Raw genomic sequence first — 22934 nt, 5'->3', positions numbered from 1 at the left:
GTCCGCGCCGTGGCCCCCAAGCTTTTCTGGAACAGGGACCACTTGAAAATCTCAAAGCGTTAGCGTCCCACCATCTATCTGACCACTTAACGTGACAGCTGAAAGGTGGTCAGATGGGCCGTATGCATTTTCAGAGAAAGTTTATTTTAATGGTGTCCCCCACGTTTGATCAATGGAACCATTGTAGTATACTTTGACACAGCTGGACAAACTGCAGATCTGCAATAATTCACCCTGGAATCAAACATTTATCAATAGATTGTTTTAATATTAAAACGTTATTTGTGCTCAGAAAGGAATAATGTATGGGGCAGCAGCGAGAGTGAGAGAGAAAGAACCTGTTTGTGAGCATGATGCAAGAGACGAGAGGACAGTCACACAGCCTGTCACGCTCACAGGCAGTCATTTGAATAACTAAGGGACGGAGAATTCCAACTTGTTTATTAGAAGTAATTAGCATGTCTGGCCAGTTGATGACATCTGACATTCCATATGTTGATCCTTCCCCACCCGTCCTTCCTCTTTGATGTCTCCTCTATTCAAACTCTAGATGGGCCCGCCCCAAAGTTATTAGTGCAGCCGCGCCTGGCATCCGTTCTCAACAGGCCCGAAAATGAAGGCCAGGCCCTACCTGGGCCCTCATCCACCCCTTAAGGCCCTACCTGGGCCCTCATCCACCTGGGCCCTACCTGGGCCCTCATCCACCCCTGTACACTCAAGACACTGCCCGGGGCATCATACTGGTGGTTAAAGGACTATTTTGAGTCATACATTTTTAAATTTCATTTTTAAATAAATCCTATGTAATAATTATGTGGCAGTGCTACTATTCATGTAGGCCTAGTTTGCTTTGCAGCATGGGTTCGTTTTCTTAGCATTCTAATTCCTCGGCTACTTATACCCTTTGTGACCTTGCACTTTATAAGTTGCTCTGGATAGAACATCTGTTAAATGCTTACAGTTTACATTTCCGATCACGTTTAATGTATTAGTATCTAGGGCTATCTTCTTTATGTTTGGCAGCGCATTAGAGAGAGGGGAGGACATGACCTAGGACACTGCATTTAAAAGGGTAGTTGACTTTAAATCACTTATGGGGTGATTTTAACCCCTTACTCTGGCTTTTGTCCGTTTTTTAACTAACTTGATTAAATATTTAGATATTTGATTTTAGATACATCCCCTCCCCTTATAATATGGTTAAACTGAATTTTAACCATGTTAGACTCATTGAAAACACATCCCTGGTTCTGGTGTCCTTCGTGTGTGTGTGTGTGTGTGTGTGTGTGTGTGTGTGTGTGTGTGTGTGTGTGTGTGTGTGTGTGTGTGTGTGTGTGTGTGTGTGTGTGTGTGTGTGTGTGTGTGTGTGTGTGTGTGTGTGTGTGTGTGTGTGTGTGTGTGTGTGTGTGTGTGTGTGTGTGTGTGTGTGTGTGTGTGTGGTGTTGTTCACTTACCCTTTTGAGTGGTGCAAACCACTCCAACAACTGGCTTTGTTAGTACCCGTGTGTTTGTGTACCTGTCCCTCAAAAGAATGAGCATGGTTACTATGGTCACTGACATTACGTCAGACCACAGCTGATCAGGCTATATAAGACCTTGCACCACTCAGTTCACACAGGTGTGATTTTTTTATCTACAATCTCACAACTATAACTACTACGACTACTCGACTAGTCTATTTTCCTAAAGGTTTCAGTGACTTTCGCTCACTGGAACGCACCTTGCTTTAGGCCCTTTTCACTGCATCTGGTTCCCATCCTGTTGAACGTTTCTAAGCCTAACTATCCTGGAGTTTCCAGCTGTCAGAGAGCCTGCTCCAATGATTGTAACTCTGAATGGAAGAACCAGAGAGCGAGGGATGGACGGGGGAGGGAGAGCGAGAGAGCAGTCAGAGAGACGAGTGTGCAGGAAGGACAAGAGATGGAAAGACGAGAAGGGGGGGAGAGAGAGAGGGAGGGAGGGAGAGAGAGAGAGAGAGAGAGAGAGGGAAGAGTAGCAGAGAGAGGTAGAGATGTCTTTTCCGCCATCTGTGCCAGCGGACGGGTACGGCCGGTCCAAGACGAGGTCTTGCAGCCTAGCAGTCACTGCTATGTCCCTTAGACCAGTGGTGGGTCCCAAACTCTTTAGCTCGAGACCCTAAAGATAAATATGATATCACTGGGGGACCCAAACTAGTAAAAATAATTCAGGTTTTATTTTAAATTTTATTTGTATTATTTGTATTTGTTTTAAATCTTTTTTTGTTTTGTTTTCTGTACTAAAAAGAAAAGAAAGGGGATATGTACTCGTGAGCCTTAAAATGGGTCCGCGTACCCCAGTGTTTGGGAAACACGGCCTTAGACAACAACATCAGAACATTAAGCATCTTTGGGTACTCAGAAAAGCGCTATATAAATTCATGATATTATAATAATAATAATTATTAATAATATCACTGTGATAACCAGAGCACTAGTACATTAAAGTAACCTGAGCACTGGATTCATGAAGATATATAATAGCATATGTACCATAGACAACCGTGACCAGTGACCACATGTTTTTAGGCCTCTTGGTGTTTCATAAGTGAGCAGTCAGTCTTGGCATCAATGGAATATGATTCATATTTTACAATATACAAATGTTCAGGGCAGAGACATACAGTAGTTCCATGTGATTTATGTACCTGTGTATAAATCATCTATCCCAGTTCTTTATTTCTAAGCCTGTGGAGCAGGGGTCCTCAACGCTTTTCAGGCCAAGGACCCCTTAGTCGAGAGAGGGACCCCCATAACCTTTTCATAGATTTCATATAGCTTCATTGTTTGACAGCAGTGTATTTTGGATTCATGTTAATGTCTATTTTCAGATATTTTACCGCTTACGCCGTCAACTACTTCAAGTGGTTGATTAATATAAAAAATCACACCCGTGTGAACTGAGTGGTGTAAGGTTTTATATAGCATGATCAGCTGTGGTCTGACGTAATGTCTGACGTTAAAGATCTTTGGCTAGGTAGACTCGTCTTCTGATGTGATGATTTGTGACCATGAAGTTGATTCAGCTGGAGTTTTTGTCCGATGTGAGGTATTATATAAGGTAAGGTATTATATAGCCTGATCAGCTCTGATCTGACGTAATGAAATCACACCTGGATGTGATTTCACAACTGGCTTTTTTTGTGCAGAGAAAATGACCATGGTTGCTACGGTCATCCAGTTCACCCGGGTGTGATTTAATTACGTCAGAAATTATTTTGAACATAGCAACCATGCTCATTTTTTTCTGCACACAAAAGCCAGTTGTAGGAGTGGTTTACACCACTCAAAAATAATAGTCTTGAGTTACGTGTAGTCCACGTAACTAGAGAACCGTTCACCCCACCGACTTCAAATTCGAGACACGCGTTCCACACCCCCACAGGGAGTGCAGTTGGACCCATGGTTGACCAGAACCGCCACAAAAGGCCTCCGCCCGGGTTCTGGACAAGGCCCCTGCCAAGGCTCCATATATGGAGCTGGCCTGTTCTGACATCACGACAGGGAGTGCAGTGCCCCATGTCGAGTCGGTTGGACCCACGATTGTCCAGAACCGCCACAAAAGGCATCTGCCCGGGCCCTGGACAGGGCCCCTGCCCAGGCTCCATATATGGAGCTGGTCTGTTCAGACATCACAACACTCCATATTTTGCGTCTGACACGGGTACAACGGGTATTGCATAGCCGGGTGGGGAATGGATCTCCAACTTCCATCGTTCACTGCATGGATCTGTATTTCTTTGACAACTTTGCAGTTAAAATAGATGTGAGCAATATTTTGCAGTTCTAGGCTTGCACACTTGCTCTCATTATGGACCTGACAGCTGCACTTGTGCCATCTAGTGGACAGAAACATAACTTCATATTCAGAACTGGAGGGTGACATATTCTTCCTTTCTATATTTTCTTACTTTTGAATTTTGATGGCATTTATATACAGTCAGTTAGACTAGAGAGTACATTGACACAACCCCCACCACCATTTTTACACTCTTGAAGTAACTGCTTTTATTAAGCTTTACTCCCACAACTATGTCATGTATTTGTGGTTTAAATTCTCTAGTTGATCAACTATTGATAGAAAGACTAAAATGAACAGATTCAGACACATTAAACTGCATATCCTGTAGTATGCGGCTGTACAGGTAATTGATTTGGTAAATATGTTTGTTTTGTATGTTTTTGTAGACATTGGAATAAAACTGATCATACAATGTTTATTGTATGATCACTATGATGTGATAAGAATGTTCATAATAGTATATTTCCAATCAAACTGTAATAATTTACTGTATGTGAATAATATAGGCCTAACCATAATGTATATGTTCAGAACAATCCCAGGCTGGGCCTTTGTAGATATTTAGACCTGGACGATAACAAACTTGTGTTACATGTAAATGAGATCTGAACCAAGACAACCTTTCCACAGTTTTATTTCTTTTTAAAATAATTCATACAAATGCATACAGTCACAAACATATCTTTGTCAGGTTGTCAGTTTTTTTGACCAAAAATAATGATATTTACCTTAGAGAATATAGAATATGTATACTGTATATTGCTACACCTACTACTTTACCGTAATGGGGACAACGGTAGGTAACAGTGGACAGTTTTATTACTACCAGGGATGGAACCTCAACACAAACTGGAACATTGTGAATCCTCTACTCTGCTGTTTACTCTTGTAGCTACAGTAGCAGTTGCCATTGGTTCCAATAGCAAATGTTGGAACGCTAAGCAGTTTTTGTTTTATGACATTGTTTAGGAAAAATAACGGACTATAATTCAGAAATATCCCACTCCAGCACACAGTCAAATCCTAAGTGTTAATACTATTCGTATACTCTCAGGTAAATGAACACTCACTGGATTTTACAGTGCATGCTTTCGAGGACTTTGGACTCGGAGCAACTAGGGCCAAATCTTGTGCGCCGCCTTACCCCTTATTCCTAAACGTCTTGTGAATTCTTCACTAATTTGAAAAACATTTAAAATAATGAAAATGGCTGATCTACATTGACACGTTGTGAGCTGGTAGATCGTCTATTTCGTTTTTTTACATTTAATAGTAAGAAATGCCAAAAAGGTTAAGCATAAGGGTTAAGGTAGATAAGATAGGGCCCTGGCCTCAATGTTTGGCTATTAAGTACCATGTCCAGAAACCATTCAATAGAAAGAACTTAATGTTTCTGTCCATTTGCTAGTGACATTTCCATCCCTGGTTGCTACGGTACGTCTACTAGTTTACCATGAAGAAGCTGGTAGTCAACAGGGTTCTGTTTGGACTACTCAGCGGTTGGCAGGACTGACCCAAAAGCACCACCACCCAACTAGCCTGCTCACCTCAACCACACTTATTCAGGAAGTCGGTTTAAAACATGTAATTAAAAAAACAAAACAATATCTGTTTTCAGATGTTTACTGGTTTCTTGACCTGGCCCGATGAAATAATCAATTTGACGAGGTATACGAGAGGGCACTATTGGTGGCAAGGTTCCTTCAAAGACATGCATGAGTTATTTCGAGGTCTGAACACGAAACCTGTGGTTCAACAGCATCTTTTGGACTTTGTGTTAAGTACTTTTTAGTTGTATATTTTAGCTGGCAGTGTTTTGTAATGGTGCTTTTGTAGAGCGTCCCCCCAAGACACAGATACAACCAAGTCACATTGACACAGGCAGGCAGAACACCATATTTACACATAGACACAGAGGCCACGGGGGTGGATCGACGGCATACTGACGGACCCATCACGCTCTAAGGCTTCATTTAAAACTCCACATTGTACCACAGTGTCCCGTGCCAAAATTAGAAGCTATTTTCGTAGTTGGACACCGTCGTACGCACCGTAAAAGTATGAATGAGGCTTAGCAGAGATCGGTGAAATGTTAAAGGGATGCTACATACTAGAACCACATGGTTCAGCTCCAAGTCAGTACATTTTGGCCATGCTATAAGGAAAGACAACAATCCTGGTCAAAAGGAAAAACAAAACAAAACAAAAAATCATTGTGCATATTTGACTTTTTTTTGTTGTATTCAACCATTGCTTGTTGCTCTCACTAGTGGTTCGTTCCTCCCTTTTTTTGAAAAATTGATGAAATTGAGCTTTTGGCAGACAGTTTTTTTTTACAGCCTGATGTCATAGATTAAAAAATAAACTAAACTTTTGAGGTTGGTTTGGCAGCAGACCAAAATATACAACATATGTTTGGCTTAATCACACACGCAAACGCACACTCGCTCGCACGCAAGTGCACACCAGCCTAAAGCTGACCCTATTATAAACCTATAATGCCTCAATGTTTTCCCTGTACCTACTCTGACTCTACTATGTCAGTGCTCCATTGTGACTATTACACTTACTGCTTTGCATCCCTCTGTCTGATATCCACTCAACCACTTCAACCCTATACATACCTTAGTTGACTGGAATCCCCCAGGGCTCTATACTCGGCGCCCTTCTGTTTTCGCACACTAAATATAAATTAAATGTATTCTCAGAAGATAGCCGATCTACTAACTGTGCATTGTGCGCTTGTAGAAAGGCTATTTTCACTGAGCGTTCACTCCAGAATGGGGACGCTAGGGTTCAAGTGCTTAATTAAACTGGCGATGCAAAATGCTGTATACGTGAAAGTAGCAAATGAGTCTTTGAAATGCATTCAGATTTATCCCATGTCTTTTAGACAGTTCTACTATTCCCATAGCTAGAAAGGTTAATCTAGCATGAAGCTAAAAGCTCAGTTGAGTTTCTTGGCTGCTGTGCACCGTTTGTATAGTGTACTATACAGTATGTTCTTTATGTGCTACCCTTGGAAGATGTTCCTGAAGTAGACAGTAATAGTTTTGTAGTTTGTGGTTAAACTTCTGTCAGAGATTGGCAGAGGCCAAGTAAAGATACTACACTCTAAGGGAGCAAACTCCGTTTTTAATCACCAACATAATAGCATTGTCTGTCTGAGCGTGCTAATGCTTTATACCAGTGGTTCTCAACCCCTTGTCAAGGACAAAGGACCCCCATCTTAAAATATGTTGTGCCAGGCACCCCCCATACAAGGTTTAGGATAAAGTTATCCCAGACAAGCATACCATTTTGCCACCACCGTTAAGCCAGTCAACAAACCCTTTAGTTTGGGTCAAACTCAGAATGGTTTACAGTACACAGTCTGAAGAGCAAATTTATATGCTCTTTATTAAACATAACAAAGTCAAATTGTAATCAACTTTAGCTCTTGTTAAAGTTATTTTGTTACGTAACGGGACATGAAAAGGCAAGCAGGTAGAAAAGAAAACAATGCACTAATTGGCATAGAGAGGACTCTAAAATCAATTTGAAATAAAAAAAACACGGGAAACTTAATTTCCTGAGAAGGTGTGCAAAAAGCTGCCTCTTTTTGGGGGGCGGGGGTGGGGGGGGGGGCAAGTAAATTCATGGAGACACACACAAAAAAATATATTGTATTACTTTTCTAACCAGTTTGGCTACATTGAGAGATCACATCACCCATGTATTTTTAAGACTGCATACAAATATTGTTTTTTTCTTTTCTTTTTTTCCTAAGTCTAAAAACTGTACATAGACAGGTTACATTCGTTTGATAACCTACTACTTTTGCTTGTACATCAAACTAACGGAAGGACACGGAAAATAGATAAAGAAAGACATGAAACCCACCCTCCTAACTTTGGACAAACTACAATCTAAGGACAGCAGGATTTATATATCTCTTCTTTTTTCGCCTCCAGGTTGACAGAGGTTATTATTTTCTCTTGTTTTGTTTTGAGACAGAAAACTCAACTACTGCTGTCGTAACAGTAGGTGCAGAATAACGGTGAACTTTGATCCCAGAAGTGGGTGTGTCTCAGGGTTTCTGGTCGTCAGCTGCCTTGGGGCACCTATGACAGCTATCCCATCATCCTCTTCTCTTCCTCATCTTTGGGGTTTGAACTGGCCACTTGTGAACCAGTGAGTTGTAAAATCGCTACTGGGAATTCAAGCTATCAATCTATCTCACTCTACCGATCCTGCCTCTGGATTACTTGTTGCAAAGGAACTTAATCGCTATGACACCGGTTGCTGTGGAAACCACCAGGCAACATGGACAGGTGTGAATGCGTGCGTGTGTGCGTGCGTGCGTGCGTGCGTGCGTGCGTGTATGCGTTTTTTGCACATGTGCGTGCTTTTCGTGTATGGCTACAGTTGGTCGTTGGGGTGCTGCTCTCGGTCACCCTCTGGTGGTTTGATGGTGTTGTGGCCGGGCGACAGGGCGTGGGGAGGGTGTGAGGCTGCGGGAGGCAGTGCGTGTGCCATTGGCACGGCACTGGGCGCGATGCCCTCCGCCGAGAGGGGGAGGCCGCCCGAGGCCAGGCTGACTATCCCTGGAGGGTACCTGGAGAAACACACAGAGGAATTGAAGTAGGGAGGGAAGTGAGAGAGAGATGGAGTAAGTTATATTCTTTTGTTAAAATAAGAGGGCTTTTCAAGATTCAAGATTCAAGATTAAATACTGTAGCTCTCTATTCTGATAGTACTCATTGCTATAGTATAGACTCTATACTCACTTTGCCACTCGATTTGCCACTCACTTTATGCATACGCATACCCTCTACCCTCTCTTCTCCAGCTCTTTAGTAAACACAAATTGTATCTCAGATCGGGATACCAATTTTATCCAATCAGGTGAGGGAACTCACGCGGGATACATGTAGATTAAACAAGTGAATTTGGAAGGCGATGTCACAAAGAAATGAACAGAACCCCGGATTCCCTGCGCAAGTGCTGAAACTTTACCATTGAGCTCATGGAGCCTGCCTGCTTGCTCAGGGGAAATTTTGAATCTTGACCATCAGGTCAGAATTTGACATGATCTAAATGTCTCAATGAAAGAGCAGGGAGACAATCTGTATTTATTGTAATAACTAAAATAAATACAGATTGGACACAATTATATTGTATTAATTAAAAAAAGGGTGAAAGAATACAAAATGCAACAAATCGTTAAGGCTACAGCTGAAGTGGAACTTTTCCTGTGGGATGATAATACACCTCATCAATATATTTAGTCAAATCCTTGTTTGAACAGTGAAAAGCTGAAAACCCTTCTAACTTTCTTCTTGGCTCAGCCTGATCCAAGCACTTCAAGATCAGAGGAATATATGTTTTGGACAAGGTGTGTTTTCTAGTGGTGTTTGTTTGCTGTTCAGTCTTTTTTACAGGTGGCTTGAAAGCCAGCTGTCAGCAAACACACAGAGGCAAACTATCAATGATAAGGGCTACCAACTAAACCCTAAAATAAGCTCTCATCAACCTGCTAAATACCTAACTGACACTGATTCCGCTGATGACATTGTGCTTATCAGTCAATCCTTGGAGTACGCTCAGGCTCCAACTGTGTTGGTCTTTACTCAACGAGACAAAAACTGAATATGTAAATATATGCAAATCCAACAATAACCACATTATCAAAACACTTAACAACACTCCTTAAGTATTTGGGTTCATATACTGTATATCTACTTCCCAAAAGGACTTTCAAACTAGGAAGGGTATGGCCTGGTCAGCCTGCAATGACATGCATAAGATCTGATCATCCATAAGTAAGTGAACTGGGGATGGCAATGAAGGCCCGTGAAGTCTGGCGTGGTATTGTGAAATCTATGATCTCGACCGCGGTCGAAACATGATGAGTGGCGAGATTTTCGTGATTGGCTGGCCAGCCTGGCTATCACTCAAGGTGCAGCTCTGCCTTTGCGCCGCTGTGTGTGACTGTGTGTGTGTGTGTGTGTGTGTGTGTGTGTGTGTGTGTGTGTGTGTGTGTGTGTGTGTGTGTGTGTGTGTGTGTGTGTGTGTGTGTGTGTGTGTGTGTGTGTGTGTGTGTGTGTGTGTGTGTGTGTGTGTGTGTGTGTGTGTGTGTGTGTGTGTGTGTGTGTGTGTGTAAATTACATTTAATTTCATGTTTTGTTGTTGACTCTGTTATTTGGCTGTGTGGATCTTTTGTGTACTGTGATATCGATCCTGTCCAAAACTGTTACTTTTCATGATACAGATTCTAAAGTAACAGATCTGCTACGATCTACGATCTGCTACTTTTGTGATCAAGTAAGGCGTTCATTTAGAATATGGAGATAGGAGGTTTATGACCGACAGCAAGTTTTATGTTGTCACTGGAGGACATTTCTTTCCTCAGCCTGTAGATGGTTGGCTGTGCCTATTTACCTGTAAGCCCCATTGAGTTCAGGGTGAGCGGTAGCAGGGTCAACTCCTGCCCAGTGGTTGGTCTGTGTTAGAAACTCCTTATTCACACAATTTTTTAGACTATCTGGGATACGACCTGAGAGAGAGAGAGAGAGAGAGGACAGAGGGACAGACATACAGACAGACAGACAGACAGACAGACAGACAGACAGACAGACAGAGAGAGAGAGGACAGAGGGACAGACAGAAAGAGTGAGAGTCGGAGACAAAAAAACAGAGCCAGAGACATAATTAGACATGATTTGAACCGAACATGGACTGTACACGAAAGAGGCCATAGGCGTACGTACACCCATGCCTGCAGTGTACGAGTGTGTGTGTGTTACCAGTGATGGCTCGTCGAATCTCCCTGGCGGCCTCTTCCCTCATCTCCAGAGAGGCCTGCTCGCTGTACCAGGCAGCGTGCGGCGTACAGATCAGGTTGGGGGCGTCCTTCAGCGGGCCCTGGCTGAAACTGAGACACATGCACACATGCTTAAGTACAGTTTTATCGATCTAGGCCAGTGGTTTGCAATCCTTTTCACATCAAGATCCATTATTTATTCTGCATTTGAGCCACAGACCACCATTTGATGAGATTTAGCCTCTCAGACCCAAAAATAGGCAAATGTTGATCAAGAATAACAATTCTTCTACATTCTCTAATTGTGTAGACTTATTGTAAATTAACTGATGCAGATGTTTAACAATAATGTAACTCTTGAGAGCATAAAATGCATTTTATACTCTCAAGTAGGGTTGTCCCGATCCGATCACGTGATTGGAAATCAGGGCCGATCATGCCATTTTCAAATGATCGGAATCGGATCGGGTGCAAAAAAAACGTGTCAATATTATATCCATATCATGATATTAGACTGGATATTGTACTATTGTCAGTATTGTGACATGGCATAAGTGTTCTACTAGGGAAGGTGAACGCTTGATTTCCTTACAAACCCTGGCCGTGCGGGCGTTTAACACCACCCGCGCTCATAGGATTGTGAATGGGTGGCTCCGGGCGGCCTTGTAAAGACATCAAGTGCCTCCTATTTCCCCGTCACTGAGAACAGCTGTTGGCTAGCTCGCTATGCTACAGTTTTTGACGTGATGTTCACAGACATATCAGCTAAATCTGGATTTGAAAAATTATGAATTTCTATCGAATATGTTAGGTACCATGAGACTGACGTCTGACCTTAACACATTGTTATGTTGTTTGTTTTTCGTAAGCCAGACTGGACCCCCTGAGTAAAAAAGGAAGCGGCTCTCTGGTGGGCGCAAAGTGTAACTACTTTTGTGAATTAGGAATAGTTTTATGATGTTAATATTGCTAATATGTTTGTAACTGTTAGAAAAGCCACGCAAGGTCCCACGCTACCTGTATTTTATAATGTTTGAGAGGGTTGGAGGCACTCCATTGCGCGTCATGTCTCAGCCATTATAGAATACCTGGTAACCTGAGATCTCTTGTGGATTATAGCTTTAATAAGGGCCCATTTGGTTACTAACTTCATCATTTAGCTGGGGACCACCTGGAACCCCCTAAAGGACCACAGGTGGTCCCCACTGACCTAGAAATCCACTGACCTAGAAATCCACTGACCTAGAAATCCACTGACCTAGGTGGTCGCACCAGCAGTTTGGTGGAGTCGACAAGACAACATTAAATGAAGCTCACATTAGAGCTTTACATTTCAAGATTTTCACATTCCTAATTTAGTGAGTATTGTAAACGTGATACTTGATCTTGTTGGTGATGTACACTAGTTCTTTATCGTCTCGGTCGGGTGTAAACCGTTACGTGTGTGTGTGCGTGCACAGTGTTACCTGAAGGGCTCAGTCTCGTGCACGTCCAGAGCAGCTCCACGTATCCTGCCCTCCTTCAGGGCCTGGGCCAGAGCCTTCTCATCCACCAGGCCTCCCCTGGCTGTGTTCACCAGGAACGCACCCTGACGCATCTATCACACACACACACACACACACACACACACACACACACACACACACACACACACACACACACACACACACACACACAATATGAGTTTTCTCCGACGGGTGGCTGGCATCTCCCTTAGAGATAGGGTGAGGTCACGAGATAGGGTGAGGTCACGAGACTCAGAAAGGTTCTTCGCCTGGAAAGGAGCCAGCCGTGGTTCGGGCATCTGGTTAGGATGCCTCTCAAGCGTCTCCCTAGGGAGGTCCTCGGGGCACGTCCCACTGGGAGGAGACGAGGAAGTTACTAATGTTGCTCTGGAGAGGAATGTTTGGAGCTCTCTGGTGGAGCTGTTGCCCCCGCGACCCGACTACGGATAAGTGGTTGAAGATGGATGGATGGATGGATGAACGAATGTTCTATTATGGGGCCGCTGAAACAAAACCTTTTCAGAGTCCTTGACATGAAAATGTTTTTTGTAGGCTACAAATGTGTGCACTCTGAGTTAAATGAACATTCAGGATCAGGGCCAAATTAGCCATTGGGCCAGTGGGGCCATGCCCAGGGCCCCTTCGGGGAAACTGGACCACGCGGTATTGGGTTTGAGGCCCTGGCAAGGGCTCCTGGGGCCCTTCATTGGCTGTTGATTTGTTTTTTAAAATCTTTTGACCAAAATTGAACACAAACCCCTGAAAATTCTGCACGCACGCGCGCTATGGAGGGCCCCAGAATATTTTCGTCCCAGGGGCCCTCGTTAATCCGTCTCTGCTGAGGATTTCAGTGTAGTATACACACAAACCAATATGAACGATGAACGAACACACACACACACACACACACACACACACACACACACACACACACACACACACACACACACACACACACACACACACACACACACACACACCTGTTTGATAGTGAAGTCATTGATGAGGTGGTGGTTGTGTTCGTTCAGGCTGCAGTGTAGAGACACACAGTCAGAGTGGAAGAGCAGGTCCTAAAGAGAGAAGAGAAAATGTTGAAAGCGTTGGCGGCCCACCCATCTGTTTTCAGAACATGTTGATTTTATTGATTGATTGATTTTATTGTGTTCCAGCTTAGATCATAGGAACTAACGTAGTATAGTTCCATTAGTATAGTGCAGTGGTTCCCAAACCTTTTAGCTCAAGACCCAAAATAAAAATGTGATGTCTCCCTGGGACCCAAACTACTAGTGAAAATCTGCAGGTCTACAAGCTCACAACGCGTCGCTTCGCATTCAAGAAATCTCATTGCTTGCGTTGCGTTATGAGCTTGTAGATCGGCTATTTTCCCAACTTATTAAACGCCTGTTTTCTATTTCATGGAATTTATTTTATTTTTTAAATGTATTTGTCAAATTAGTTAATAACATAATAATTGAGTTTGTTTATAATTCATGCAATCCCCCCCCCCCCTATGTTACATACATATACATCTGGTGCCATTTTCACCATAACTTCTGTGGTGGTAAGTCAACAGTAAAAAGTGTTAATGCTCTGAAAGTATAAACAAACCTGCAAGGTTATTTTGTGTGTGTGTGTGTGTGCGTACGTATGTACGTGTGTGTGTGTGCGTGCATGCGTGCGTGCGTGCGTGCGCTGCGTGCGTGCGTGCTATACCTGTAGCGTTGTGACCCTCTGTAGTCCCAGGGACTTGTCTACTCCGTCGGCCAAATATGGGTCATAGAAAATCACATTGAAGCCAAATGCTTTGGCTCGCAGGGCTACAGCCTGGCCCACTCGACCTACACACACATTACACAATCCCCCATTAGTTATACCAAGTTATTTTTATAGAGACTAAATGCATCTCACGGTATGCCCTCATTACATTGAAGTCTCCCATGTGTATTACATAATGTGAATAAGCCCGAGCATTTATTAGCCCATAAAGACCTGGAACATATCTGTGTCACTTTAGCCTTTAACCACATTAACCATTATTTTATAATTTAGCTATTGAAAAATTGCAGATCTACAAGCTCATAGCTAACGGCGAACGTTTTTACAACTCAAATATTTGCTTCTGGGGGGGTCCCTGGAACAAAATATTTTCAGATTCGGGTCCGTGGCCAAATACAGATAAATCTGGGGGTCCTTGACATGAAAAGGTTTGAGCACCACTGATAGTTTTTCAGGACAGGACAGGACAGGTCAGGACATTTTGTAGAGTCTGGTCTCAGGTCTTAATGGCTTAGTGAAAAGGCTCTGAGTCGTGAAAGGATGATGTTTGCATTCAAGTCCTGGTTCTGTCTTACTGCCGACGGCTCTTTGCAGGAAATTGAAATACTTACCGAAAATAGCTGATCTACAAGTTCACAACACGTCACGGCGCAACACATAGTGAGGTTGTAGATCAGCTTTTTTCGGCATGCGAGCGATACCACCTAACCTGCAACAAAGTGTAAATCGAGCCTAAAGGAATTCACTGAAACTTGCTTTCCAAACTAAATATATTATATTGTCGCTGTTGGGCAGACATCTTTTATCGCCTATGCCTCGGCCAACGCCAAACCACAACAGAAACAAAATCTGCTCTGCTATGAAAAATCTGCTTTTTATTTTATTATATTTTTATTTTTTGTAATTATGTATGCATGTATTTTGTGTATGTGTGTGTATATATATATATATTTATTTTATTTCCTCCAGACTGTTCCGACTATCCTTGGGATTGTGGGTGGGGGGAGGGTGGGATAAGGGATTGAGTTTTATTTTTATATTTTATATGTCTGTCTAATACTTGCCCCTGGGCTACTGTCAAAAACCTGAATAAAAAGATTTTGAAAAGAAAGACATCTTTTATCTACCTATTTCAGCTTTTTATGTTATTTTTTGGTAAATTATTACCCCAATTCGTAATACTGTGTGTGTGTGTGTGTGTGTGTGTGTGTGTGTGTGTGTGTGTGTGTGTGTGTGTGTGTGTGTGTGTGTGTGTGTGTGTGTGTGTGTGTGTGTGTGTGTGTGTGTGTGTGTGTGTGTGTGTGTGTGTGTGTGTGTGTGTGTGTGTGTGTGTGTGTGCGCGCGCTCTACAAGCATTGTGACGCGTTGTAAGCTCACATTGTGAGCTTGTAGATCTGCTTCCTTTTCTTTTTTGTCTGAGTTTTATAAATATTGAACCAATGAAGAGCCTGTGACTAAATAACAATGGATCCATTGACAGAAACACATGGACAGACAGACAGACAGACACCAACAACATATAACTATAATATAGAAACACATGGACAGACAGACACCAACAACATATAACTATAATATAGTTAGACATTCAACGTCAATACCGTTGTGGTTCTCTCTTAATGTACCCACCGAGGCCTATGAGTCCTAGTGTCTCTCCTCTGATCCTGGCAGCTCCTGATGCAACCTCTCGGATCTGTTCCACACTCTGGACCCGCGTGCCCTCCCGGAGAGCCTGGTGCACAGAGCGGACAATGAACACTGACTACACACCATTAAACATCATACACAGTGAGGAAGGGCATGGCAATACCCTGCGAGGGTTGAGGTCGCTATTCTCTGTGTGGGATCAGTGGGTAGTTAACCATAGTAGTGTGTATGTTTAGAATGTTTAGAATTAGCAGATCTATAAGCTCATAACACAATGCAATGCAACACATCATGAGCTTGAAGATCTAGAACTATATAGACTATAAAGGGTTAAGTGGTTAATGGGTTCTGTTCATGGTTCATCCTGAGGCCTTCCATGCTAAAATTGTATGCGCTCATGTTTGTTTCTAACATTGGATAAAACAAATGGCATATAGTCTCTATCTCTGTAATCTGTAGAACTATACAGAAGGTAGTATCTGCATGAAATGTACATATTTAGTGTCGACCAATAACTAAATGGGCTGATTTGGCATACAGTATTAAGATGACCATCTATAAGGAGTTCAAATACCACAAGGCTAGGTGAAGATTTTCACTTTCCACAAAAGACTGAACCCATCGTCGTTCTTTCATGGAAGGTTGCTCCAATCTAAATGTCAACATTCGCCCCTCCTTACCTGGTGTAGCCAGGTGGTACGCCGATACAAGGTCAGGATGTGGCACAACGTGGAATCAGCCGTTTCTTCTACAGAGGCTGCTGGCATGTTACACACAGCAATGCCTGTGTTGGACCAGAGTAGAGGTGACTGAGCAAGACCGCTGGCTATTTGTTTTTTTTCCTAAATTTTTATCCCACGATTTTGTAACCCATTTTTCACCCCTGTGTCAATTATCTAATGTGATCCTGGGCTCTACACACCCTCCGCCAACCTGGGGAGAGCAACAGACTTGAACTCATGCTTCCTTCATGCATGAGTTTCCAAGTTGCTCTATTACACCCTGGTTGGACGTAGCGCGTAGAAGGAACATGTTATTCCAACCAGTTCCTTTCCCCTCCATCAGGCGCCCTGGCTGGCCAGGGGGAGGCAGTTTAGAGACCAGGATTACTGCATGTTTTTTGTGAGGGTACCTACCCTAGGGGACACGGGGAGAACATGCAAACTCCACACAGATCACGTGTGTGCATGCGTGCGTGCGCCTCACCCAGGTCCCCAGCTGACTTGATGTCTATGTTGTCGTAGCCGCTTCCGATGCGAACGATGATGCGGAGAGCTTTAAACTTCTCCAGGTCCTCTCTCATTAGCGTGATGGTGTGGTACATCAACGCCCCTACTGCTTCATTCAATACCTGAACACAATCACAGAACACAAAAACATACTGAAGCAAACAACATTTCAAAACAGCAATTTTATGACTGCTGTTTTTAAGATTATTTTTAACCCTAATCCTAAAGCCTATAAATATAAATCAGGCATAATCTGACCCAACCCATCAACCAAACCTCTAAATGTCTAATCCTGACTCTTACCCCGACCTGAATCTCTGATTTGTAAGCCTTCTGTACTACAGTAACTCTCACTTTATTTTCAACCATAAAACAATCATAATTATTCTCAATTATTTCCCAAATTCTACTACACTTGCGTCAATTACGTTCGACTCTGCAAGGCACTTAACCCTGCCCCTATGTCACTTGTGTGAGGCATATGATGTGAGCCGGCACAGAGCACATACTAACAACAGAGGCAGAATCACGTCGCCCGATCCTAGCGGACATCAGCACTGCAGTATCTGATGTATTTTTACAATGACATCTTATGCGGTTGGTTATTATTAGAAAGGCGATATTATCCTAACAATGTGCATGTGGCGTCGTCTCACGAGCGCTGATCTTTCAACACGCCAGAAAATCATCTTCTGCTCTGTCACCTCTGTGTGTGTGCGTGCACGCGAGCAAAAGCAACATGCGGTTCAATTACAATTAAAGAGCTCCTTTTTATTTAGGCAATGAGTTGGCTGCTTAACAGAGGGAGAGGCAGAGGGAGAAAGAGTGGGAGATGGGCAGAGACAGAGAGGGGGGGTAACCGGGCGAGACAAAGCAGGGGGAGAAAGCCGGTACCATCTGTTTGTAGCACCCCGTGGCCCAGTGAGTGCATGTGCTCACAGAGGGAGTGTGTCTGGCAGGCACCCAGAATGAGACCAACCAGACACACAAACAAACAAACCCTGGCTGAGACAGTCCACAGTAGCTGGGAGCTATGCTGTGACCGCTGCTGGAAAGTCACTTAATTTGTCCTGTTATTTGTTATCGTGTATGTTAATTTCTTTCTTTTAGTCAATTTGTGTATTCTCTTTAAAATGTTCATGTTTGACCAGTTTAACCACATAAGCCCTTTAAATTTTGTCATATGATGAATAGCCAAAATATCCAGTCTACAAGTTGTGCATCCTGGGGCATTGTGAGCTTGCAGATTGTCTATTTTCACTATTTTGCATATTTCTTGTAGTTTCCATCCCACAACATGTGCGTGCGTGCGTGCGTGCGTGCGTGCGTGCGTGCGTGCATTGTTGTGTGTTACCTTTTCGTGGATCTCCTGTGTGGACTGGGCATCACAGAAGGCCACAGTTGCCACGTCTTTCAGGATGGGCATCTCCACCGTGCAGTCACGCCCATCCAGCAACGCCACCAGGGGGCGCGGGTGCATGGGCCCGTTCATGATGGGCGGCCTGATGCCTAAACACACGCACGCGCACACACACACACACACACACACACACACACACACACACACACACACAACAAGACAGCCATACACACACACATGAACATGAGATCCAAAGTGAGTGAGATAAGGTTTTGTGTATGTGTATGCGTGCATGCATGTAACAAATGGTGAGAGAAGGAGAGGCACAGAATAAAGGATATAATAGAGATCAAGAAGCAGAGGCAGGCCAAAAGAAAACAAGACAAACAGATGGAGAGACGAGAGTACAAGGCAAAGCTTGTACTCTCGCAAAACAAGAGGAAACGATGAAGACCAAGACGGAGACGAGGTGAAAACGTAACCTTTTATGTAGGTGCACCGTGCACCCTGAAACTCAGGAGAGCTTTTAATTTGAAATTACGGTTCTAGCCATTGGCATCACTTGGCCGAGGCGAATGATGATGTTACACTATTGCTCACCTTCTGAAGACGCTGAGGACGAAATAGAAGACTCCTTCGTCTGGTAACTGAAGACTGTAGAGCTGCATTTTGCGATGAATCATTTTGAAAGAGTACTGGCCAAATGGGGAAACTCTAGCAGTATGTCAGCCGAACAATAGTGTAACTTCATCACAGTGACTCAGAAATATCCACGTTGGCCCGGATGGTTAGCTCAACGGTCTGGGCACCTAGGCTGCTGAGCCAGCCTGACGGCATTCGACTCTCGATCCCGACAGCCTTTGCCGCGTGTCTTCCCCCATCTCTCTCCCCATTTCCTGTCAGACTACTTTCATCCTATCAATAAAAATGGCAGAAAAAGCCAAAAAATAATAATAATATATATATATATATATATATATATATATATATATATATATATATATATATATATTTTTTTTTTTATATATATATATTCACGTTGTTACGGTCCAGCCGAAAAATAGGAGGTGAGATAGAATCATAATAATATCAGTGTCTGAGGCAGTGCAGCAGGAATCAGGGTGACAGCTGACAGGTATTCAGAATGACAGCTTCATATGAATGAAACATCCTTCACATCACACTGTTCACCACCTACAGAGGAGGTGAGACATCATACACTCTCAGGACTCTTTTCCACACAAATAACTGGTTCCATTGTAGATGATTGAAATCTTGGTGCTTTCACAGAACCGGTGGCCATTCTTTGCTTCCAGTTCCGAACCAACTTTTAGGGTTCTGAACCAGTTATTTTTCAGTGGCGGCGGTGGCTCAGGGGTAGAGTGCCTGGATGGTAACCGTAAGGTTGCCAGTTCGAACCCGGGCTCCCGCAGAGTTACTGTCGAAGTGTCCTTGAGCAAGACACTGAACCCCTAATTGCTCCCGATGTGCTAGTTGGTGCCTTGCATGGTTTCCGCTGCCATCGGTGTATGTATGTGTGTGTGAATGGGTGAATGTAATGCACAATCTCTGTAAAGTGCCTTGGATAAAGGCGCTATATAAAAATGCACCATTTACTCATGCCAAGGATAGAGGCCTGGGAGACTGCTAGGGAGACGCCGGTCAGTGAAGAATCTGGGGTTTAAGTTTAAGTGGTTAAGGCGAGATAAGGACAGATGTGTGTTTGTGTTCCTGCTTCTGCATGCGTTTCTCATTTCTGACAGCATATGTTGACCACATGATTAAATAGCCATTACTCCTAGAATACTCCAATTATTCTTCGAGACCGAAACAAAACCATGGCAAAGCTCTCCAAGTAGATAACACATGTAAGCGTTTCCCCTTCATTCTGTGTTAGCTTTCAGTTGCACGATCAGACGTGACGAAGTGTAGTAGTAGTCCCTGCTGCTGAGTCATTGTCAGCCTCAGTCTAGAGTCTCTCAGAAACGCCAGGTGGGGGTGATCGCTTCAAGGTTTGCCTTGTGACAAAGAGGCTGGCAGTTTGACCTTCTGGGAAAGTGAATGAACGCTCTCTCTCCTCCCTAAACAACTGTGGAGATATACTGTATGCTCCGGTGGAGCTGCTCACTGACTGACAACACTGTATAGTGTGTATAATGTAGTTGACCTGGTGGTTAGCTCCCAGGTCTGAATGAGACAGTATGTATAGTGTGTATAATGTAGTTGACCTGGTGGTTAGCTCCCAGGTCTGAATGAGACAGTATTGTATAGTGTGTATAATGTAGTTGACCTGGTGGTTAGCTCCCAGGTCTGAATGAGACAGTACTGTATAGTGTGTATAATGTAGTTGACCTGGTGGTTAGCTCCCAGGTCTGAATGAGACAGTACTGTATAGTGTGTATAATGTAGTTGACCTGGTGGTTAGCTCCCAGGTCTGAATGAGACAGTATGTATAGTGTGTATAATGTAGTTGACCTGGTGGTTAGCTCCCAGGTCTGAATGAGACAGTATTGTATAGTGTGTATAATGTAGTTGACCTGGTGGTTAGCTCCCAGGTCTGAATGAGACAGTATGTATAGTGTGTATAATGTAGTTGACCTGGTGGTTAGCTCCCAGGTCTGAATGAGACAGTATTGTATAGTGTGTATAATGTAGTTGACCTGGTGGTTAGCTCCCAGGTCTGAATGAGACAGTATTGTATAGTGTGTATAATGTAGTTGACCTGGTGGTTAGCTCCCAGGTCTGAATGAGACAGTATGTATAGTGTGTATAATGTAGTTGACCTGGTGGTTAGCTCCCAGGTCTGAATGAGACAGTATTGTATAGTGTGTATAATGTAGTTGACCTGGTGGTTAGCTCCCAGGTCTGAATGAGACAGTATTGTATAGTGTGTATAATGTAGTTGACCTGGTGGTTAGCTCCCAGGTCTGAATGAGACAGTATGTGAAGCATGAATGAATTCATGAATGCATGGTTACAATGTGAATTACATTTTAAAAAAATCACACCCGTGTGAACTGAGTGGTGCAACTACACATTTATTGTTATAGTTACTGTACATTAGAACCAAGAAAGCATCTGTGTCATAAGTACTCTCCGCATGAATTCAGTCTCAACAGTGTCATTTGATGTAGTGTTTAATGTGATGTAAGTGACGTCACATACTAACCATAGCAACCATGCTCGTTTTTTTGGTTGCTAACCATAGCAACCATGCTCGTTTTTTTGGTACGAACAAACACGGGTACAAAGCCAGTTGTTGGAGTGGTTTGCACCACTCAAAAATGTGTTGTCAGCAGATCCCACAAGCTAGTCCATTTCACACAGAAAGTTTTACCAAAATCAGTGGCCAAAAAAGGCAATAGGCTGAAGCAAGAGATGACAAACGACATGCATGCATGGCGGAGACATTTGCAGGATAAATGAAAGTTACAAAAACAAAACAATGTTGATAGCACTCATTCTCTGTATCTTTCACTCTCAAGTGTCCGCAAACAAGCAATAGAAATTACCAAAAAAAATGTTTTAAACTTGTGATCAAATACGTACAGAAAGAAACATATCGACAGCAAGTTATTGCAACTCCAGTCCCGTGGCCTACTATTCCATTAAGGTGAAATTCCAATCCTGTTTACTGGCCCAGTAGAGCCTGGTAAAACATTAGCTATAATGTAACATGATCAGCCACAAGGCACTTCTATCTGCACACCAGTACAAATCAATGGTCACTGAGAAAACTGAGATGTGATATCGGCACGGGCTGCAAGACAGACTGACACACGGGCTGCAAGACAGACTGACACAAAAACACACTTCAACTTTGAGCCTTATTTGTGTAGCCCATTATTAACCACTTGAACCCCAGCATCCATATTCTGGGGGGAACATTATCCAAAAATATCAGAGCTACAGGTATAGATACAAGCTCACAACTGTATTTGCACAACCAGTTCCGTTCCTGTCCAAGGTTTTGCCACAATATTATGACATTTCATCAGGTACTTCACTGTGTTATTGGACCCTTATATCACTTACTAGCAATGCACAGCGTAATACAGTGTGAAAAAGGCCATGGTAAACTAAAATGTCACCCAATTTTGATTATCCTTCAAAAGCCACTGCAGATAACAAGCTTGGCTGTACTTAGCTATGTGCCTTACAAGTTACCAGTCATATATGTAACAGTATTGGGAATGATTCAGGGATTCCAGACATTTCTAAGCCACACACAGAGAGAGGAAATAGCTCTCATTCCAGAACCAAGCCTGACCTTGGGAGGGCCAGCGCTACTGAGTGCTGCTTGTATTTTAAAATACTCATCCAGTCACTTTCTCCATCTCTCGCACACACACACACGCACACGCACACGCACACGCACACACACACACTCTCTCTCTCTCTCTCTCTCTCTCTCTCTCTCTCATAGCAACGTAGTCTATTGCAATTCATTGTCTCACTGTCACAACTGTATATTCACTGCTCATTTATTTTCTCTCATATTCACTCTGGTTTCCTTCCAGCTGGTGCTACATTGTAAAAACAACATGGCCATCACCTCCCTCTCTCTCTCTCTCTCTCTCTCTCTCTCTCTCTCTCTCTCTCTGTCTGCCATATTGTAATGTAAATACACATCCGCTCCCTCTTCCCTCTCTTCTTTTCTGTGCTTAGTTCTAAAAAACAAAAACAAAAAAAACAAAGATCCCCCGCGGTTCTCTCCCCAGTACCATATCAGTGCCATCACCACCCCCGGTTATATCTGACACTCCCTCCCCACCCCCACCCCCACCCCCCGG

At 43.3% G+C, this 22934-nt stretch overlaps 2 protein-coding genes across 3 annotated transcripts in view; one reads left to right on the top strand and one right to left on the bottom strand.

The window, feature by feature from the left end:
* Positions 1-22934, top strand: part of maea (macrophage erythroblast attacher, E3 ubiquitin ligase) — a 119206-nt gene that overhangs the window by 61988 nt on the left and 34284 nt on the right. The window lies entirely within an intron of this gene.
* LOC306921968 (C-terminal-binding protein 1) overlaps positions 4437-22934 on the bottom strand; it is a 32650-nt gene continuing 14152 nt past the window's right edge. For both annotated transcript variants that reach the window (XM_079499314.1, XM_079499313.1), the window contains exons 2-11: positions 18136-18290; positions 16759-16903; positions 16233-16336; positions 15535-15637; positions 13843-13967; positions 13110-13199; positions 12091-12221; positions 10608-10735; positions 10243-10357; positions 4437-8416 (exon numbers count right to left, since the gene is read on the bottom strand). In XM_079499314.1, coding sequence (XP_079355440.1) covers positions 8221-8416; positions 10243-10357; positions 10608-10735; positions 12091-12221; positions 13110-13199; positions 13843-13967; positions 15535-15637; positions 16233-16336; positions 16759-16903; positions 18136-18290 — 1292 coding nt within the window. In that variant the 3' untranslated portion in view covers positions 4437-8220. The remainder of the gene's footprint in view (positions 8417-10242; positions 10358-10607; positions 10736-12090; positions 12222-13109; positions 13200-13842; positions 13968-15534; positions 15638-16232; positions 16337-16758; positions 16904-18135; positions 18291-22934) is intronic.

Source organism: Electrona antarctica (genome assembly GCF_951216825.1).
Source record: "Electrona antarctica genome assembly, chromosome: 1".
Classification (NCBI taxonomy): domain Eukaryota; kingdom Metazoa; phylum Chordata; class Actinopteri; order Myctophiformes; family Myctophidae; genus Electrona; species Electrona antarctica.
The sequence above is the reverse complement of the archived record's forward strand: the minus strand, read 5'-3'. Positions and strand labels throughout refer to the sequence as shown.